Genomic DNA, 20,690 nt, shown 5'->3' with positions numbered 1-20,690 from the left:
ACCGCCTTATTCACTGTACCAATTGAGTTAAGGCGCTGCATTGCTACCTTCAGAAAAATAGAACTGGAAGTGGGAGCCATAAATATTCTTTCTGGTTAATTGATGGTTTACTAAAGAACTATAGAATACAGCATACGGGCTAGTTGTAGGCTGCCAGAGGGCTATGGTGAAAGCAGTGGTGTGCAAATTTATTTCCGAGGTAGCTGTGAACTTGAACATAATAGACAATGCCCTTATCTGGGAGTATCCCCATGTGCCGTTTTACCCTAAAATAAGACTGTGGTGGATCTTCTAAGCCATGTAGGTCAATTCAGCACCGAGAGCTTGCCACATGACCTTCTGGTCAAGCACAATGTTAAGGCCTGTCCAAACAGGACACTTCAGAAATCATGAGGCGACACAACTTTGGCAAAAATCGTGGAAGTTGAAGTGTTCGGCAGTCCAATGTCTGTTTGAACACCACCGAGCCGAAAATCACGATTTCCCTCCTCGCTTTTTCCGCTTTTTGGTGACCTCTGTGCTCGTCAGACTCGACGTCTCACGCCACCTGCCAATGCTGTCCATCTGGTCTACCGGGCCCTTCTATCCTTGAACGTGTTCCAAAATTTACTCTGTCTTACTCCAGAGTGTAATGCTTTTGTATCTTTGCATTCGAAAACCTACCCGCGTTCAGCGTCGCTCTGTGTTATAGCGTGACACGACCTGCAGGAATAGCTCGGATCTATTTAGGTAAGATTTCGAACACAGCCCTTCCCTTTCCCGTTTTCGGGACTTGAAGAGCAGCGAAGGCCTTGGGTGATTGACCGACAGCCAACAGACAAAAAAACCGGACGGAAGCAGACCGTTGTACGACTTAAGTCGGGGTTGTGTTGCCTCACAATTTCCCTTTGGACAGGCCGTTGCATGGCACACTCTTTGTGCTGGATTGGCTGGGATGGCTCGTAGTGTCTGCTGTGTTCTATTTCGGGGTTAAAATTTAGTATGGCAGCCCAAGTGCGTTTTGGGAATGGAATGTCTATAGTAGACAAGGTTGTGGTTTTCTCTGTGGGCGCAGTTATCTTCGTTGCTTTTTCAATAACCGAATGGTCAACTTGACCATACTAGGTCTGGATCCGAGGGGGTGGGTGGTCAAATGTGTTTGCGCACCGTAGTTTGCAGCAAACAATGTCAGAGTCTTGTATTACAGACTCCGGTATTGTGACTTGACAGCGCACTCCTGTCGGTTTAATTTTGCATGGCAGTTGTCCCGGTACGTTAAAGAAAGGTAGCAGTTTTACTGGATTGGCCAGATTGCCTCCCGACAGTGACAATTGTAACATTTGCCATGCTAGGTTTTTGCTGCATAACGAGGGTGGCCAGACGGAGATATCAAAGAGCCATAAAAAAGCCATTTTAAGTGAAGAGCCGACGAGTTGCACCTGGACCCTCGAAGAGCCGCATGTGGCTCGCGAGCCGCAGTTTGGCCACTCCTGCTGTATAATCATGCGCATAGCTGATTTGACTGCTTTTAAGTCTGAATGCAAACTGAGGGGAAATTTAATGCAGTGGATAAACAGAAAATATATGGTCATTACAAAGTTTCTGACAACAGTGACGACAACAGAGGAAACCAGAGCTCAATATTCCGTTGATCGATGGTGCTTATGGACCATTGGGGGATTTCTAGTTTTGGACTTTTTCTATTATGGCCATTGTATTTGAACATCTGTTTGAAATAAGTTTGAATGCTCCCCAATGACTTGGAAGTCATTGTGTCTCTGTTGATGCATGGGTTTAAAATGGCTATATTTGTGGCAAGTCAAAAATATGTGTGCTACATAGTACATAGTTTTTGTTTACAAAGCCTGAGAGGCCTTGCCTGTTTTAGGTACTTTTGACAGTGGAATCCTTCATTCCCATTGTAATGTTAGTGGAACTGATGCCAGCGTTTCATTTGCTTGCCAGTTTTGCCAATCAATATTGACCCTGTGGCCACAGAGACCGTTTGTAATTGAGAAAGTGTTACCTTCCACTTCCTTACTAATTGACTTTTCCGCGGTGCTCCTGAAAAAAAGTCACCGATGTTGTAATTGAGAAAGTGTTACCTTCCACTTCCTTACTAATTGACTTTTCCGCGGTGCTCCTGAGAAAAAGTTGCCAGTGTGCGTCGTATTGGAGGTGTTACAGGCAATCTATTCCCGAGACATATCCCGAAAGATGACCCACCCTTACTTTTGGCACGATTTGCTATTTCTTAGAAACACAACGATGGCCCACTTATAGTACAGTGCAATCCACTTTTAACGATAATGAAAAAAAACCCGAAAATGCAATCGTTATAACCGATTATCGTTGTATCTGGACTAGAAACTGATTGCTTCTAGTCTAGAAACTCTAGAAACTGATCATTATAAGCGATATGTTGTAATGTGATATCGTTATAAGTGGATTGCACTGTGATTGCATGGCCAATGGTGGCCTCGGCAGTAATGGTGTTATTTAGCCACAGCGGGAGATAGGCTAACGTTGTTGACTGGAAGGGACAGTCGTCTCTGGTTCATCGCCCCTCCCTGCGATTACAAGTTCCTCGGGTCACAAAATCTAAAACTGCCATTTCTTCAAGTTTTTGTGATCGCACACCGAAAGTTAGCCCACTACTATTTTCACCCTATTTGTGTTTGAATTTCGGTGGACTATCTCTCTGGGTATTACGGTATGTGTAAATGAGGTGGCATTGTTCTGTGTGGCGAGGCCCGGTTAGGACGTGTTGATGAATTTGAGCTGCTTTGCAAGTGCGTTCACTCTGAATGCTGTGTGAACATTTGTTTTCCCCTTGTTTGGCATGCACATGACAGTGTTGCTTGTCCATTTGCATGACTTGTGCATGGCATTGCATGGCTCTAGCTGCGGAGGACGAGCGCATGATGGTGCAGCAATTTGGGCGACGAGCTCAGTCTGAGCGCAAGCCAAAACGTCAGAGTAAGTGCCCCACACCTTTCTGTGCTTTTTGCGAGGTTCGTGTGTGGGTCGGCCGGTGTGCTAGCACCCTGTGGGGCCATTTGGGGGGGGGGGGGGGGGGGGGGGGGGGGGGGGGGGTAAAGAAACAAGAGTCCTTAAAGTTTTCTATGTCCCCACTGTCCCAGCCCCATGTAACCTCACTTCTGGCAATCTTGACAATGTTACCAAGCCAAGTCACAAACTGTGTTCAACATGCTGCCTGGTTGCATTGTGGCATGTTGCTTGTGCCATGGGTGTGAAGACCTTTTTCTGATCTAAGGCAGTGAGACTGCAGGGTGTTTTCAGACCAGTTTAACCAACCATGTCCTATGACAATTTTTAATTTTGATGGAAAAGAAATTGTTGACTATTAAAAAATAATGCCCAGCAAAACAAAAATAACTTGTCATGCAAAAAAAAAAAAAATCTTTTTTGGCTTTTTGGAAAGAATTTAGAAGCATACTCTCAGTCCGAAACGCTTTCTGCAAGTCATGCAAAATTGGCACTTCGAGTACCTCCCCCAAAATAACTGCTTTTGCTGCAGGTCTTAAAATATTTACTGACAAATTACGCTTGGGGACGATTGACCTAGAGTGTTGACCGCAGATTATCAACATTGTTAGTTTGCAAAGAAAAATGGTAAACACGGCACATTGCGCAATATGTTTAACTTTTACCTTTTTTTGCGTTTTGTTTTGTTAACCTTTGTGCTAAGTATCATTGTCCTGGTTAGTGAGATAAATTTAGGAGAAACACTCAAATGTGGGCAATTTGACCAAATACGGATCATCTTGTGGCTTGCGGCACGGACTCCTCGGGTCGGGAGTCTGACTGGCGTGTGGAGTCTTGGCAAGCCACCTCACTTTCTTTACGTAGCTGGCGTGCACAGAGATGCTAGTAGCACACTACACACAGGCTATTGAAAACTGGCCCTGCTAAGCATGCAACCTGATAGAGCCTCTCAATTGCTCTGGCCCATGAGCATTTTCTGCGGTTCTAGTCCAGAAATGCAACTAGAATTCTCACTTCAAAACCATCATCCGCCTCTGTGCCGTCAATTTGTGTCTTTCAGACCACCCCGGGGGCATTTATATGCTCTGTAAAAATAATGAACTTGTCAACAGATGGGTGTGTACACGCTCCATTCACGGCACTGCGGTAGCCTATATTTGGCCAGATTTCTCGGTTTATAACTTCAAAGACACGAAAATGATGCAACATGCTTTTGCAGATTTTATTAGTGCATATCACTGAGCTTAATATGGAGGAGATTAAAAGAATGGAAAATGGCCTTTTTTTTTAAATTGGCTTTTAAAATAATTTGTATTTAGTAAAATGGTTCCGTTAGAGGGTTTTTTCATACATTTGTCCCTCTACCTGTACAAGAATGTTTAGCACAAATATTACCAAAATACAGGGACATGTTGGAAAAGTTTGAAAATCTAAGCATTTATAGATGGGAATAAAAATATATAAAAGTTAAGCATTGTTGCACAATATGCTGTGTCCGAAATTTTTCTTTGCTGACTGACGATGCTCTGTGGTAAATACTTTGGCCCAATCCTCCGTATGCGTAATTTATCAGGAAATATTTCTAGATCCCTTGGGGAAGGTGCCTGAAATGTGAACTTTTGCACAATCGGCAAAATGCACTTCAAACTAAAAGTGCTTTTAAATTTTTCACACAACAAATGTTTTGTTTTGTCTGCAAAACAAAAGTTGGATTTTTTTTGGTGGGCATATACAAGGATGGACCTGCTGCACCAATTGCACCACTGTGCATTTAATGACCTTTCATGCGCCACACTGATACAAAAGTATAAATGAGAACAAAATGGTGCCAAGGTGTACCCGAACCAACATTGGCCCAAATTAACGATCCTCGTCGAAATTAGCCGTCTCGCAGTTTCTGTTGGTAACATTGACACCGGAACTTCCGGCAAAAATGGGATGCCAGTGGATCCAAATCAGAAAATCTGTATCTGAAGGTTGCTGCCGCCAATGTGAGCTGCCGCTGCTGCATGCGCACCGTGCTTTTCTGCAGTCCTGGAGTCATTTCACCTAAAGATCTGAATAGCGGAGGAAATGTGTGCCGCGGCCCCCGTGCAGAAAACTTGGGAACAGGGGCGAGCAAGCAGTAAGTCGTAATGATGGAGCAACATACGAGCAGATCGTGATTGTGCCTTGAAGCAATTTGGCAGTGGTCACGAAAGTGCCTTTGACAGCAGATTTGCTGCAAGCTGGGAAGAAGTCTTTGTTACACAGTTTACACAGAATGGCTAGAGGTTGAAAAGCAAGACGACGAGAGACAGAAGAGGAAGGACGGTGATGCGAGGGAAGCGAATTCAAAGAGAACTCTTCTTTAGGAAGAAGAGCGACAACTTGAACAGTGCATCATCTGTTCGTGGACTAAGCGTGAGCATGTGCAGTCATTGATTAAGTCAAGTCTGAAAAAAAAAAAAAAAAGAAAAGGAGACTGAGAATATTGAGTCTCGACAAGGGCCGTTAGCGGAGGCTAATGCGAAATTGGCTCAGAATCTCGAAAACGTGAAGTTTATCCGTGAGCAATTGACGAAGTCCTAATATATTCATATGTACAAGGACATTTATTATCTTATTCTAGTCACTGAAATATGAAAAAACATTTTTGTACCTGCATGTTAATTTTTCGGTATACCTTACTAGTCAAGGCTGAGCAATGAAAGTTATTTGTACCTGTTTATATTTACCTCTTTGCAAGTCTTTATCATGTGTCACACTGTCATGTGCAGTTTTGCTTCATATGTTTTGTGTAATCTGCACATAATTTTGTGAAAAATATTTGCAGCTAAAACGTTTATTGAAACTACTGTTAAGTTTACATGGAGTTACCGGCATGCCATATTCACCCGTATTCACCAGTCGTGACTATCTAGCGCTGTTTTAAAGTTAGTATTGCGTCTAAGTAGTCGCGAGCTAAGAAAAAAAATCAGTGACTAAGGATTGACTAGTTTTGCGGTATTCACGAGCGCGAAGCGAGCAGGTGACTATCTAGTCAGAACTAACAAGCGGAAGTGACATAAAAAGATAGGTCACCATATGCGTACTGAAACGCCGCTGCATAAATGTGTATTTTATTGTATAAAAACTAATATTTAAATGTTTATTATGAAAAAAAAAAGTTGCAGTGAGAGACTAATTGTCCGAGAAAGCTTTACATAGAAAAATTAAACGCAAGGGAAAAACACGGAAGCCACATTGCCAGCGATGAAATATAGAAGCGCCCGTAAATGTGTTTTTTTCTCGTCGTCCAGCGCCCTGCTGAGATTACTTTAGCGGTATCTCTGACCGTTGAACATGGCTATTTACACAATATTTGCTCCTCCAATTCTTTCTAGATTCTTTCTTACTGTCTCGGAATGCTTCCCAGCATTCAGAGACAGTAAGTGCTTCGTTAGTGCTTGCGGTCAGCGGTGATACGAGTCGGCCATGGCGCTGAGCCGCTAGTCACCCGCTAAACACGAATTAAACTAGCCCTACCCCATGACTAATATTTGTTAGTAGACTTCTTAGTTGCACGAGGCGACTAGGCCCTAAACACGACCGGTGAATACCATGTGCTTCCTTAGCGGCGACTATCGCTCGCCACGTGATCATTTTAGTCGATGACGTCGCTAGTCAGTGGTTAAACAGGCGCTACTCACACCTAGTGAATACGGGTGATTTTCTTTTGTTTTGAAAACCAGGTGACATTTAGCCTCTATTTTAACGTTCTTAAAACTCTTATGCTGCTCCCAACTTGCTCCAAGGCCTCGTTTTTGCTGCTCCCGGCCTGCTCCAAACTCAGTTTTTTCTGCTCCCAAGATCGCTTCAAAGCTGCTTTGCCCAGTTCCATCCCTGCTTTTAGTCAAAATATTTTTTGCGAGAATTAAAAAGGCTCACTGGACATGGTCGGTCAAACTTGTTTGAAAACACCCTCCAGATTACAGATGAGGACGCTAAATGTTGCCATGATATGGGGACCTTACGTGTTTGTCATCACTTGTTTTGTCTCCTTTTGCGGTGATAGTTAACAAGTGGGTATTGATCAACAACCTCAGTTGCTCTTAGATTGGAATCCTCATAGGAAATATACATTTGCAGATGTGAAGTGGTAGATGTAATTTCTGACTTTTGCATATGAGACAAACTTGCTGTTCGGAACAACAAACAACAGTCTGGCTGCTTCGTACTCTGGCTTGTGTCCAGTAGCTGTGTTGACGGGAATAGCAAACCCTAAAAATGTCAGAGTGCCATGTGCTTTACCATCCCCAGCGTGTTGCTATGATAAACATTGGCACCATATAACAGAGACCAGATCACTCGACCACTGCGAGTTGGAGTGAATGCTGCTTGTTTTTCTCAAATTATTCCTGCGACTGCCATTTCGTTGAAAAGAAACTGTGTCTTGTAGGGTATAAACGTCAAGGATTAACTCTGAGCAGTATTGATTGATAGTACAGAAATTGTTGCAGGGGCCCCTTTAATTGTCTGTGGTCAAAAAGGAGACTGGAGCAGCCTTGGCCTTTCTGACCTTGTGCTGTACCAAAAACTAATGTGAAGTGTCCCCTTTTTAAATTTGATAATGATCTCGGTTATTAGTTTTCTGGGTTGATGCGATTTGATGAAAATTTTTCCAGCGAGTGTCTGTTTTATCTGAACAACCGGAACCTTACTGGTTACTTCTCTATTCACGGGAACATCGGGGGCGTCTTTGTTTTCTTTTGTGGCGCAGTACCATCAGTGACACCTTTTGGATGCTCTCCAAAACGTGATGTGTAAAGTATGCTCTGCTTGTGGATTCTTAAAATGGGGGGAAGCGACCGTCGCTTTTGCAGGAGACGACACGGGTGCAACGTCATGCGCCGTCATGCGTCTGCTGCGTCAATGTTCTAATACATTGCTGCTGTTAAAAAAGAAAAATGATATGGCATCATGTTGGTGGTATACACGTTTGCAAGTCCGGCCTGAGGGCGCCACCACCTTGCTCAGTGGGGTGCGCTTGGGCGCGGCCATAATTTAATTATGACACCTTAGCAAGGCTTCGTAATCGGATTATGATGCATCCAAGCGGACACCAACCGAGCAAGATGGCGGCACCCTGAAGTCTGACTTGCATACGTGTATACACTAGGGAGCCTTCATGTGCGCTTTGCTAGGGTGATGCCACCCTTTGTAATACCACTCGCCGACAAACCAGCAGCCATTTTGGTCCTCGGCGATAATCCGTGGGCTTATAACCCTCCCGGAAACAAGCACCTTATCTCACAGGTTCGGAGCAGCGTTGTGGAACCCACGGAGGAAGGATTAGCATTTCCCCCCTCGGATGGGAGAACCGATGGACACAAAGGCCACTTTCCGGCGCACGGGGAAACAATGAGGAACAAAATGGCGGTGGACGAGGGTGTAGGAAAGGGAAACAGGCAGTTGGCATCACCCTATGCGAAGCGCACATGGAGGCACCCTAGTATACACAATATTCTAAGGTTCAAAATGCTTCCTGCTCTTCAGATTTCAGTGTAAAGTCTGCCTTTTGCGAATGCAACGTTTAAAATATGTTTTGCCCCAAGTCAACATTTGGTTTGGTATGTGCGCTGGCAGCGTCCTTATCCGCCGTAAGTGCATGCGCATGTGCTGCATCATTGTCTGTTTATTCAGTCTTTTTAAAACACCGTTCGCATTATAAGAATGCAATTCCACATATATAAGTTCCACTTTCAAGCACACTTGCTCGGTTTGAGGCCGCTCTCGCACCAGCGCGTCTGTGTGGTATGGAGCATCCCACCACCTACCGTCTCGCCTTAGCTGCCAGCTGGTAGAAAACGACAGGATAAAAGTGTGCTCTTCTACGTGGCACTCTGGCCTACACTTGTGTCTGGTTCTTTCTTATGGCAACTCTTACAAGTCTTGTGTTGAGCTGGACGAGACTTTCTAGGATGGCGGTGGCTTGTTGAGCAGCAGGATGCTGACATCTGCTTTTATTACTATAGGCCTTACGCAGAGGCTGCTGCTTTGCTTTTCCCTATTGCTTTCTTAGAGCACACAGAAGTTCATACGATGTACACGCTTTTGCAGCTAGTCCACATGCCTTGCCTTGTTCTTTCCCGGCTTGGAAAGATGCAGCTTGCCTGTTATTGCACGCTGCTTGGAGACATAAAGATAGGTTTAAAAACAAGCTTGCTCAGTTTTACCGCATGTAAAATTAATTCTTTATTCCTGTATAATTTGTTCGTTGGAAATGTGCATTTGCACATTGGTGTTGTCTTCGACATCATGGATTAAGTCTTTGGGAGTGCCTGCCTTGCCTCCATTCTGCTTCAAGCAAAAATATTGGTTCTAACAATGGATTCTTTCTTCAGCCAGTGATGGCCAATGTTTGCATTCTAATAGCGTCTTTTATTGGGCGCCACCGAGCCAGGTTCCCCGCAGTGCAGTCAAAATATTTTACGGTTTGTTTGTGGACGGCACAAGTGTAGTTTCCAATTGAAGATGAAAACTCTCCTCAGGTCAATAGTGACCCTACAGGCCAGCGTCCTTCGCATATAATCTGCTATTTTCTTTTGAGAAGCTGAACCCCCAACGATAATTGCAAGGACTGATTAAGCGACAGTAATGTTTCGTAAAACAAACATTACACAGTCCTTCATGCTGTATAAAAATTTTGGTTGATGCTTAATTGGCATGGGTCTTGGTGATGTGATAGCCGTACCAAAGTGCTTACCCTGCTACATGCTGCTTCATTTTTACCAAAATGTGAGGAATTTGCGCGAACACTTAATTTCACTTCAATAATACTTGACGTATAATAGCTTCAGGCCTCGCTACCTGGCCGGATGGTTATGACATACCCATGCGAGTTTTCAGATCTCTTGATTATCTACTCAAGTAACATACTATTCGATTGCATTTCGTATCAACGACTGAAAGTACTCTGAAGTTTTGTAATAATTCTCATGTTCGTGGTCTGTTCTGGAAAGTTGGTTAGTTTTGCTGAGTGCGCTTCTCACTGCGCACTGGTGTACTGCAGACAAGCGACAACCGCGGAGGAGCCATCGCGATTCTGCGTGTCTTGCTTCGCTGCAGTGCACCCACGTGCTAACGGGAAAGCACTTCTCTAGAGCGAGATGCGACGCCAACTTAACTTGTATGATAGACTGCAATTTCCTGGTGGTACCTTTTTCTAATTCAATATTTGGCAAGGATACTTCGGTATTGCAAGAATATTTATATGCACTTTTTTGTGGGTTTATTTTTATGCCAAAGCCTTTGTTTAATTATCACTTTTATATAGCTGGGTGTTATAAATTAGAACTAACTTGACAGCAGCAGTGGATGGAAGCTTGGGAATAACATTAAAGGGGCGGTGCAACGATTTTATGATTAAAAGAATTTGCATCTCGTCATTTTTACGTTATTTATCCTGTCCCAGAGGATAGAGAAAAAACTTCCTTCTTTAAAAATGTCGCGATTCCGCTGCATAATCGCAAAACAAAAGTCGAGCTTTTTCCCCCACCTGCAGCCCCAAGTGGCAGCCGAAGGAACTACGGCGGAAAGATTACGTGACCTCGCTCGGCTCTAAGCCGCAGCATAGCGCCCGCTAATGCACACCGAGAGAGGGAGGGGAAGCGTCCTCCGAGATAGCACAAGGGAAGCTACACGGCACTCCGAATGACGTCACTGGGAGTGCCACCAGGTGTGACCCTGAAGACTGGGAGTGAGTTGAGGGGTGCCCGAAATGCCAATCTTTATCTTTTTTTTACGCAACAACTAGGAGACGCAGACGAAATCGGTTTTCTGTTCTTTACTTCAGAAGTGTCAGGGGGCAACTTCCAGAAATCTTTGAATAAAGTCCGAAAATTGTTGCACCGCCCCTTTAAAGAGTTTGACGGGATGTTTTTAAAAGGGCATATTGATCTATCACGTGCACATTTTTGTTATGAAGTTCTACGTAAAAAATGTAATTGACAATTATAAATTAGTTTATTATAACCTTTCAAACATGAAGGAATCATTATTTTGGTGCTCGAAATGATTGTATTCTTCTAATATTTCAATGGGATTCATTACCTAAAATAACTATTCACAGCAGTCCATGCTGTTTCACAGCAGTTCATGCTGTTCTTCATCAGTCATCATCTTGTTATCGTGTTTGGTGGTTCTCCAAGCAACTAAACACTACTTCTGTGTTTGAGGGAATCGCTCCTGCCGTGAAATTGATGCTAGCAAAGGGTTACACGTAACTGAGAAAGCAAAGTAGACACTGCCTTTTAGTTGGACGGGCCGGCACATTAATCTTAATTTAATATTTGCAGTGGTATGAATGAAAATGAAATGTGTGCTCTCTCAAAATGGACTTTTGGCTGCTCCAAAATTACTCTGACTGGTCACACCACTAGTATTTGTCTCAATATGTTAAGTAATGTATGTACTCAAACAATTGCAAGATACATTGTTCGAAGCTATGATAGCAATTCAAACCAGTAGTTCCCTTTCGGAAGCTATCGTAATATCCCGAAAGATAGCCCACCTAAATTCAAAAGCAAATCAGGTGAAAATAAGGAGTGGGCCTATCGGTGTGTGATAGAAGAAGTGGGAAAAAAAATGCTACTTTGAGATTCTGTGATCTGAAAAACTCGTGATTACAGGGAGGAGCGATGAACCAGATGTCTGTCCTTTCCGGTCAGCAATGTTCACTTATATCCTGCCGTGGCTAAGTAAAACCATTGGCCAGGCCCCTGCAATTACTATAAATAAACTATATTTCTGTGTAAAAAAAAAAAAAAAAAGGAAAGGTTAAAATTTGGGGTGGGTTACCTTTCGGAGGTGAACATATGTCAGCAGTCCTGCTCCTGAGCAGTCCTACTGCTCCAGAGTCAGTAGGACTGGTGCATGAGAGGCAACTGAAACTTTTTTTTTTAACAATTGAATTTATTTGGATCAGGCACTAAAGCAACTGGCTGTTTACACCGATTTCTTCCAATGCGTCACGTGACCCACCAGGCACGAATTCATGCTGGATGGTATTTAGGTCATGCGAGGTATTGAGCACATGCATATGCGTTGGACAGCCCGTAGCTTCTTCTCCCACTTGAAGAAAACAGTGAATGGAATACAACAGAACCAAAAAACACAAAGAAAAAAAGAAACAAAAATGGAAGACACAAACACTCATACTTTAGGTGAAATTCTAGAATTCCCATAACGGGCAAAACATTAAAAAACAGAACGGGAAAAAAAAAAAAAGTCTGAATAAAACACAAGACATTGGTCAGTTCTACAGGTGCAGGACTTTACAACATATTCAAGCTGCAGCAAAAGAGAGGTGATGACTAACAAAGGCAATTTCCCTGGAGGTGCTGTTCCAATTCGAAATGGAAGAGAAGTGGTGAATTTTTGTAAACATCTGTGTTAACATAGGGTTAATTTTAGAAGATTGGTCATAATAGCACGATATACGGTAAGCCGGCCATGTAAAAGACCTAAAAAAGGTGGGAACTGTAATGGAGTCTGCGAATAAAAGATAGACGTGCTATGAAGGTAATCCGAGGTTCTAGGCTGGTTACAGTGGTGAAGGAGAAATAATTCTGAGCTTCGTTTTGAAGAGTGTATGCGACAAGCATGGTTTGAAAGGTACGGTGGCTCGCAGGTGACGTGAACGGAGAGGAGAAGCTCCGGTGTGGGGAGAGTGGTGACGTGTCGGCAGCGTCGCGCAGCAGCAAAGAGGTGAGCCAGGAGGGGGGCTGCGACGTGCAGGCTGCTCATGAGGCTGTCCGGCAGAGCTCGCCCGTCAAGGAGGTGGAGGGAGACAAGAAGAAGAAGAAGAAGGGACTGAGGACGCCCTCGTTTCTCAAGAAGAAGAAGCACCGCAAGGAGGAGAAGGCGGCCTCGGAGTGGCAGAATCGTAGCCAGTAGCCCGGGCGCCTTTTCCCAGCCGAGGCACTGCCGCCAGCGCTGCAGACGCTTGTCATGACAAGAGCAGCATTGAGTTGCTCACATTGGTTCTTTGTGCATTTTTTTGTTTCTCCAAGAGGCTCGATGGCTCGTTATTTGGCCAGGCATGTAAAGAGGTTTTAGTTTCTGCAGCTTTGTCTGTTGTCAACTGCAGCGTTTCGTGCGTTGTCTTCGCCAGCTTTTGAATGCGTGTCATCTTGGGTGCCCGAGTGATTGGGGGCAGTATGTTATTCCCTTTGCAGCAATGGTATATCCTCTCCATGTAACTGCATTCTTGGTGCGCTTTTCACACCCGCAATTTTAGCCGCATGTAAGGGATGCATAAGCTGGTGACATTGCTTGGGGGGGTACAGCGTGTCAGGCGTTTCTTTTATTTATTGTGGAGCAGCGTTCGATGGGCTTTGTGCCGGCTGTGTACATAGGGAGGAACTCAGCATGTGCTAGGTGCACAGCCTAGCAGGGCCAAGGCCCCTTAGCTTGCTCGGGACATTGTGTGTTTCCCTGCTGGCTAAATGCACTGTTTAGTCTAGTTTGTCTCTCTGTATGGCATTCTTTTTGCGGTGGGCTCAGTGTTGGACTGGGCTGCCCTTGATCATTTTGCATTGCACAGCTACGGACGACTAAAGTCCATCTTTTGTCTTTTCCTCAAGTGCAGCATATAGCTAAAGGGATGTGTTAAAAGTGCTTCGGAATGGCTTTATTTAGTCCACCAACTGTGAATAAAAATTGGACGTCTTTACATGTGCGCCTCCTGGTTCCTTTCGTGAAATGCCAATGGCACTCTGGCTCTGACCCTCATTACCTTCAAGAACTGCAATGTCAACTGAAACGGGACATCCAACGTAAAATGACTCTAGGGTGGTTTCATTTGAAATTGAACACACTTGTCGGGGTGGGTCTTTCGATTTAAATACATATATATGTGTAATTGTCCCATTTCTGCAAAAACCAAAACCGGTTTTCTGTTTTTTTTTAAATATATATTGCTTAAAAAAATAGCAGGGTGAAAATCTGTTTTTTTACTCGGATTTTTCTACCCAGTTCTGTACGCAGGTATGAATACGCAAAACCTACAAAAACTCCCTGTAACCTTTTGTGTGCTTGTTATCCCGACTAGTTCAAAGAAAAATACTTTTGTATTTTTGTTTACTGAGGTAAAAAATGCCAAACGTCATTCAGAGCCTTGTAACTAGGGGTGTCGCGAACTTTTGTAGAACCGGTCAGAACGGAACCGGTGTGCCAGTCAGAAATCGCCGGCGGCGGCGCGCCGGTGTTTGTACCTCCGGCGGCGGCGTGTTGACGGCGCGGGGGTCAACGGATCGGCGGCGGCGTGGCGCGGAAGAGAGAAAGGGGAGGGTGGGGGGGGGGGGGGGGGTAAATTAGAGAGAGGGGGAGAGAGAAAAGAGTCGTTTGAATTTAGAAAACAAAATGTAAACCCCTAAAAAATAAATATTTTTTTTCTTGCCGCCAAGCCGCCGCACAACAGCTCTAATTCTTTTTATTTTTTTTTTTTTTTACGAACAACCAGTGATTGACACCGATGCACCGCTACGCAACCGACTCGCCCAGAGCTGACTCGCCTTGCACCGCGGCAGATCCTCCGATTACACGCGCTTCCCGCCGACGCCACCGTCCACGGTGGCTAGACTCATAACCGAGGATCACAACAACATCAACAAAATTCGCGAGGGCGCGAAGTCGAAGACCGGATGCGATCGACCGGATGCGATCGAAGCCTGACCAGCTCGACTTCGACCCCCAATGCTGGATCCCGGCGTGGGGATGAGAAAAGAGGACCCCTAGAAACACGAGCGACAGGAACGAAAACGGACGCGAATATAGCCCTCCACGAGTGTATCAAATGATTTCTCAAAGTTTTCATTAAATCATTTTACAGCCTACAAAACGGTTCATTCCGTTATAACACGGGTAAAAACACAGGCGAGCTGGTGAAGAACTTCCATAGTAACCGAAAAAGCATGGAGTGGCGAAAAAAAAAAAAAAAAAAAACCGACAAGAGAAGTCTCAAACACAGCTTCTATACCCGTTTTCACGAAAAGAACCCTAGTAATAAAAAGTCCGACTCCTCGCGAACCATTACCAATTTCCACCTTTATGTGGAGTATAAGATATACGTTGGTAAATTCTAGATTACATATATGTTATATTATCAAGACGTACACGTTCCAGCGTGAAAATCATCCCGTTTTCCTCCAACAACCAATTAAATCTCGTAGGAACTACTTCGCGTCGCGTTACTCGCGTATGGACATTGCGCAAAACTTGCTTTTTTCTTCAGAAAAACGGGTATAGTTTATTTGAGTAACGAACGCTTTTATATATACGTCAAGACCCTCACCACCAAAAAAAACACTCCATTAGGTCACTGAAAGTCGGACGCTCAGACAGGTCCAAATGAATCATGGTCGCACCAAACAGCCACCCTGACGACCTCACTTGATGACGGATCAGCCAGATGCGATAACGGGCAACTCCATCACAACCCTTACTATTCTTGGAAAACCCACAAAACAAGATCTTACAGACAGAAAAACACGCTTCATATCACCGTCCAATGCCAAGGACAGTGCTATACGCAATTAATTGCCAGTGGTCAAAATACGCATGGTCTCCCTCAAAACTCTCCTACCATTTTCTTCCTCTTTGGGCAAAACGCGGGTGTCCGCTGACAGGCTTCTATTTCCCTTTTATGTTCCAGAGCCTTTTATTTATTCAACGACCAGTTTGCCCAACATAGGACAACCCACACCGCAACGGAATGTCGTACATTACCGGTGGCAGTCAGTCTATCAAACGACGTTTATCAAATTAGTCGGTTTTTTTTTTTTTCTGTAATAAGCTGCATGAGAGTGTTGCGTGTACGCGTGTACGCGTCGATCAAGCGAGTTAACATTTTTGTAATGAGCCTCCGCAGACTGTCGCCGGCGAAGTGTGTGTGTGTGTGTGTGTGGGGGGGGGGGGGGGGGTAGTTAAATTGCACTTTAATGATACACGCTTGACGAGATGTCTGATATGTCTCTACAGCGAACAGTTCGCGTAACGAGTGTCGATGAACCGACTGTATCGACAAAACGTGTGTTCGTGAAACGTGTGTCCATGAAAAGTTGTCCGCGATACTTAATTCCACGAAACGAGTTTCAACGGTGTAAGAGGGTCCCACACCACTCCTGCCTGACAAGTTACATCTAAATTCTTGTTTTTTTTTTTTTTTTTATGGCACCCCAGAGGACCATCATGAAGGGGGTTAACCTTTCTAATTTGTGCTGAGCTTTGAAGACTAAATTTACACCGAACCCCTTTGCCACTGATATAAAATTATGAGACATTCCATGGTAGTAAGGCACACACACAACATTCTTCACAACCGGTTTTTCCACAGGAGACGAATTAAACCTTCCTAGCACCTTGAGCGCAACTCTAAGAATTACATCCTGGTGATGGCCCGCTTCCAAAAGACGCATCTTTTGCAACTCAAGTGCATCTCCAACCCAAAGCATACGGGATTTTTTACAGGCGTTATCATAACTATTTTTGGGTGACGGCTGTCAGCTGCCAACAGAGGCTTTGCTGATTCCTTGCCGTACCTCCTGCACAGGCCCCTTTTCGTGTGCAGCAGGAGGTCTAAGTACTGAATTCAACTGTTGCGACCGCACGGTTGTGCGGTCCACTCGACAAGGACCGCACAACCCTGTCAACGTGAACATCAATATCCCTTTAAAAAATCTCGGACATTACTGGAGAAATTCACGACCCGATATACACTCCCTCTTTATGAATAAAAAGAGAACCATCAAAGTCTACGACAGTGGACTCTAAATAAAACTCCAGAATGCTCATAAAAAAATTTACAGGGTTTTTTTCACCGCAAAAATAAACTAGGCGTCGTCGAACGCTCATTCTCCGCTCAAAGGTAGCGCTAGAGGTCACACAACCAAATGCCGAAGTCTCAGCCCGATCCGATATCTTCTTCAAAAGTTATGGGTGATTTTCATTTCAAGCGGAAAATGGAGCCCATTTTTGCCCGTTTTCGTTTTCTGGTGCCATATAGAGACTCATGTATTCGAAAACTCCGTCAGATAATTCCTTATAACTTTTTATTAAGTTATCGGATCGGGCTAAAACTTTAGCATCTGGTTGTGACCTCTAGTGCTACCTTTGGGCGGATAATGAGCGTTCGGCGATGCCTAGTTTTATGTTTGCAATAAAAAAAAAAAAACTAATTTTTTTTTTATGACATTCTGTACATAATCCCAGAGGCAAACTGAAACTTCACTATAGATTATCATCACACCACCTCCTGACCTTTATGAACGTATTAACAGCTCCGACTTATCCATAGAGTAGTCCTTGATGTCTACAATTGTCACATCACACCTTCCCCCATGATGCAGATTCAATATTTCAATCATGCTCAGAGTTTTTGAGTGACAATGGACTGTTGAGCTCCACTCCTGCCAGGCATTTCTGGATAAAAACCGAGAACACCTTCTGCCAGGCTTCATTTTCGTTTGCCCAGCCATAGAGGAGGCTATGGCTGGGCAAACTGGTCGCTGTATAAATAAAATTGGCTCTTGGAACATAAAAGGGCAGTAGAAGATAAGGCTCAGAATTCGGAAATCGCTATAGATGTTGTAGACTGTAATGACTGTCAGCTGATTTAATCCAAGACCACACCACATTTCAACCAATCCGTGGCCCCGCCACGGACCGCAGGTACACGCTACAACACGTGCCGGAGCTATTGATGGCGTCCGCCTCAATTATCTCTCTAAACGTTTTATCTCTGTGCCCAGCGAGAACAGTGGAAGAAGCAAATAATGGTTTGCACCCGCAGTCATATGACACCGTCCTTGACATTGAACAGTGATATGAAGGTTTTTTTGTGTCTCTAAGGTCTTGTTTTGTGGGCTTTCCAAGAATAGTAAGGGCCAATGGCGTACCAACTTGTTCTTGAGTGGGGGGGCAAACCAGACCCCCCTCCCCCAGGGCCGGGGGGCTTTGGTATTCCTTGGGTACCGCCGGCCAGTGTGTGCCCTGCCCAGGGGCGGCTTTTTCCGGGGGGGGGGGGGGGGGGGGGCAAAGCACATGCCTTGCCCCCCCACTCTGAGAACAGGGGGGGGGGGCAAGCGCCCCCTTTGCCCCCCCCCCCCTCCCAGGTGGTACGCCCTTGGTAAGGGCTGTGCTGGAGCTGGAGTTGCCTGTTATCGCATGTGGCTGGTCAGCCGTCAAGCGAGGTCGTCAGGGTGGCTGGTTGGTGTGAATCATTTGGATCTGTCTGAATCATATGAATCATTTGGATCTGTCTGAGTGTCCGGCGTTCGGTGACCTAGTGAAGAGGAGGTGTTTCTTCTTTGGTGGTGAGGGTCTATAAGAGCGTTCGTTGTTCAAATAAACTAGAAACTGTGTTTGAGACTTGTTGTTTTGTCCGTTTTTTTATCGTTCCGTGTCTCCGTTTAGTATGGAACTTCTACATTTATTGATATATTTACAACAGTAAAAAAAGAAAGGGACAACGCATGTAGACCCCAGTGTATTTATTCATTTTTTCTGTGCATAGTATAGCAGGTAAGACTCATACAGAAGCAGAAAAAAAAACACCAATATACGCACACATACCCCCCCCCCCCCCCCCCACACACACACACACACAAAAAAAACTAAAAAGCTTGGCGGCACCGGCGGCGCGCCGCATTTATTGCTCGGCGGTGGCGGCGGCGGCGTGCTGAATCTGGGGACTCCGGCGGCGGCGCGAAGCGGCGAGGGCAAAACAGGCGGCGGCGGCGGCGCCGCGCGGCGGCGCACAGGTCCACTTTGTGGACAGTGTGGCCAGACCTTGATAAAAGCATGTCTAGGTTTGGAGATCGGTGGCCGAGTGGTCTAGCGCACACCAGCTCCTAGCACGTGGAGCGAAAGCTCGCGCTGCAGAACCCAGGGATCCTGGGTTCGAGCCCCACCCCTGCCCGTTTCGATCTGGATGAGCATCGTACCGGCGTCCGGTTGTGTATCACTACTGCGTGATGCACGTTAAAGACCCCAGGCTAGCGGCTGTACCGCACTGGCTAAATTGCTCATCTACAGCTGGGAGTCTCGTCGCCCCTGTGAGGCAGACCAAGTTCTAGGCTGTATAAACACACACACAACCCACTTTTTTTTAACGAGCTTCTAGTAGCGGCATGTAAACAAAATAACGCGCACATTGCCTTTATTGACAAAATACATGGGAAATGGAATTCCAGCGTGTTTTCGTTAGCTTCAATCTCCAGTTCTGGCAAAAAAAATAACGCGGTGGGCTCGAATTCCCGCAATCTGACGGGGGCTTATTGCAGAGAAGGCACCGTGTAAACCGAGCTTTCGGTTGCAGGTCAAAAGATCCCCAGGGGGGTCGAGATGAATCCCCAGTCCTCCGCTGGGGCCTTTCAGGTGCCCGTCGTTGGTTTGGCACGTAAAACCCCCAAATCTGACTTTTAAAACCAATGCCCACCAAAAGCGGTTAAGGGATCTGACATACTTTACCGGTAGTTCACGTAAGATGTTTCGTTAGCCCTTTGAAGTTACCGCGCAAATTTCACCATGTTGAATTAACCTGAGACTGGGGTAGAGAAGAAACATCAAAACATAGAAGGGACAGAAAATAGACAGGGCGATGTCTCAAGACGTCGTCCTGTCTATTTTCTGTCCCTTCTATTCAACATGGTTAATATTCACCAGCTCGCCTGAACCCTTGCGATTTTTTCTATGCGTAAATTTCCTTGTTAACGTACGTGTTACGATTTACTACAGAGATACCCGAACGGTGGATTATTATTTTTTTTTGAAAATGAAGAAATCAATTTTTTTTTTGTGAAAGAAATTAAAGGAAAAAAAAAAAAGAAGCAGTTTTTTATGGGTAAATTTTCGCGAAATCTCTTTTTCGCGAAACTATCAAACATTTTTCTGGGAAACTGAGGCGTTTATTATGACTGAAAAAAAATGGGTGGAATAAAAATAAAATACAATATTACATAACATAGCCTTCATTTCGCCAGAATTAACGCCACAGTGGCCCAAAATATTACTTAGTGTTCATACGCAAAATAAAAAAAAAAAAAAAAAATTGTTTTGCTTAGTGAGCTAACTTTATTGAAATTTTACTGATTACTTCCACCATCTAACTACGTCTGTGTGCTAAATACCTCCGCAATCTATTACAAAACTGTTTTATGCGGTTATTTCACAGGACAACGGAACATTGTGAACTCCATGCAATGCAGTTTATGCAACCTAAGATTCGACAATTCCCTCTTGCTTTGCTACGCATGCACACACACAGAATTGAAACAAAACCCACCAGATTTTTTGTTAATTTTGGGTGACTCTTGGTATGATACGGTCCGCTGCTGCCGTGCCGAAGGTTTGGGTATTTCCCTGACAAACTGCCAATTCCTTGGGCCCTCGCTACCACGCATCAAGGAGCGTTCTTTTGGTAGCCATAATTATTAAAAGTGCAAAACTTTAAATACTGTATATTTTTAGTGTTACACTCGTCAAAAAAAAAAAAAAAAGTACATCCTTTGCTGTTGAGATATCCAAACAAACCGTCCGCGGATTTCACAGTGACAAATCTACAACTGAAGTTTTAGTGAAGTGACAGGGCGAGGAGAAGGAAGGCTGGGGAGGAGGAAGCAGATGGACTCTGGGAGACGAGGAAAAAACATCCCTCTCGTTCCAGCACCTTCAGTGGCGAT

General features: G+C 44.7%; 1 protein-coding gene across 6 annotated transcripts in view; it reads left to right on the top strand.

The window, feature by feature from the left end:
• Positions 1-13,684, top strand: part of LOC8053291 (protein hu-li tai shao) — a 38,563-nt gene extending 24,879 nt beyond the window's left edge. The window contains exons 12-14 of one of the 6 annotated variants that reach the window (XM_040209211.3): positions 2,884-2,958; positions 12,641-12,717; positions 12,772-13,684. In XM_040209211.3, coding sequence (XP_040065145.2) covers positions 2,884-2,958; positions 12,641-12,717; positions 12,772-12,906 — 287 coding nt within the window. In that variant the 3' untranslated portion in view covers positions 12,907-13,684. Of the gene's footprint in view, positions 1-2,883; positions 2,959-12,640 lie in introns of all 6 variants that reach the window. The other 5 variants (XM_040500560.2, XM_040500563.2, XM_040500562.2 and 2 more) reach the window with 5 other exon arrangements.
• Positions 13,685-20,690: the final 7,006 nt, after the last annotated feature.

This window comes from Ixodes scapularis, unplaced genomic scaffold, assembly GCF_016920785.2.
Source record: "Ixodes scapularis isolate PalLabHiFi unplaced genomic scaffold, ASM1692078v2 PGA_scaffold9__187_contigs__length_104089568, whole genome shotgun sequence".
Taxonomy (NCBI): Eukaryota; Metazoa; Arthropoda; class Arachnida; order Ixodida; family Ixodidae; genus Ixodes; species Ixodes scapularis.
Note: the sequence above shows the minus strand (reverse complement) of the source record. Positions and strands in the feature narration are given on the sequence as shown.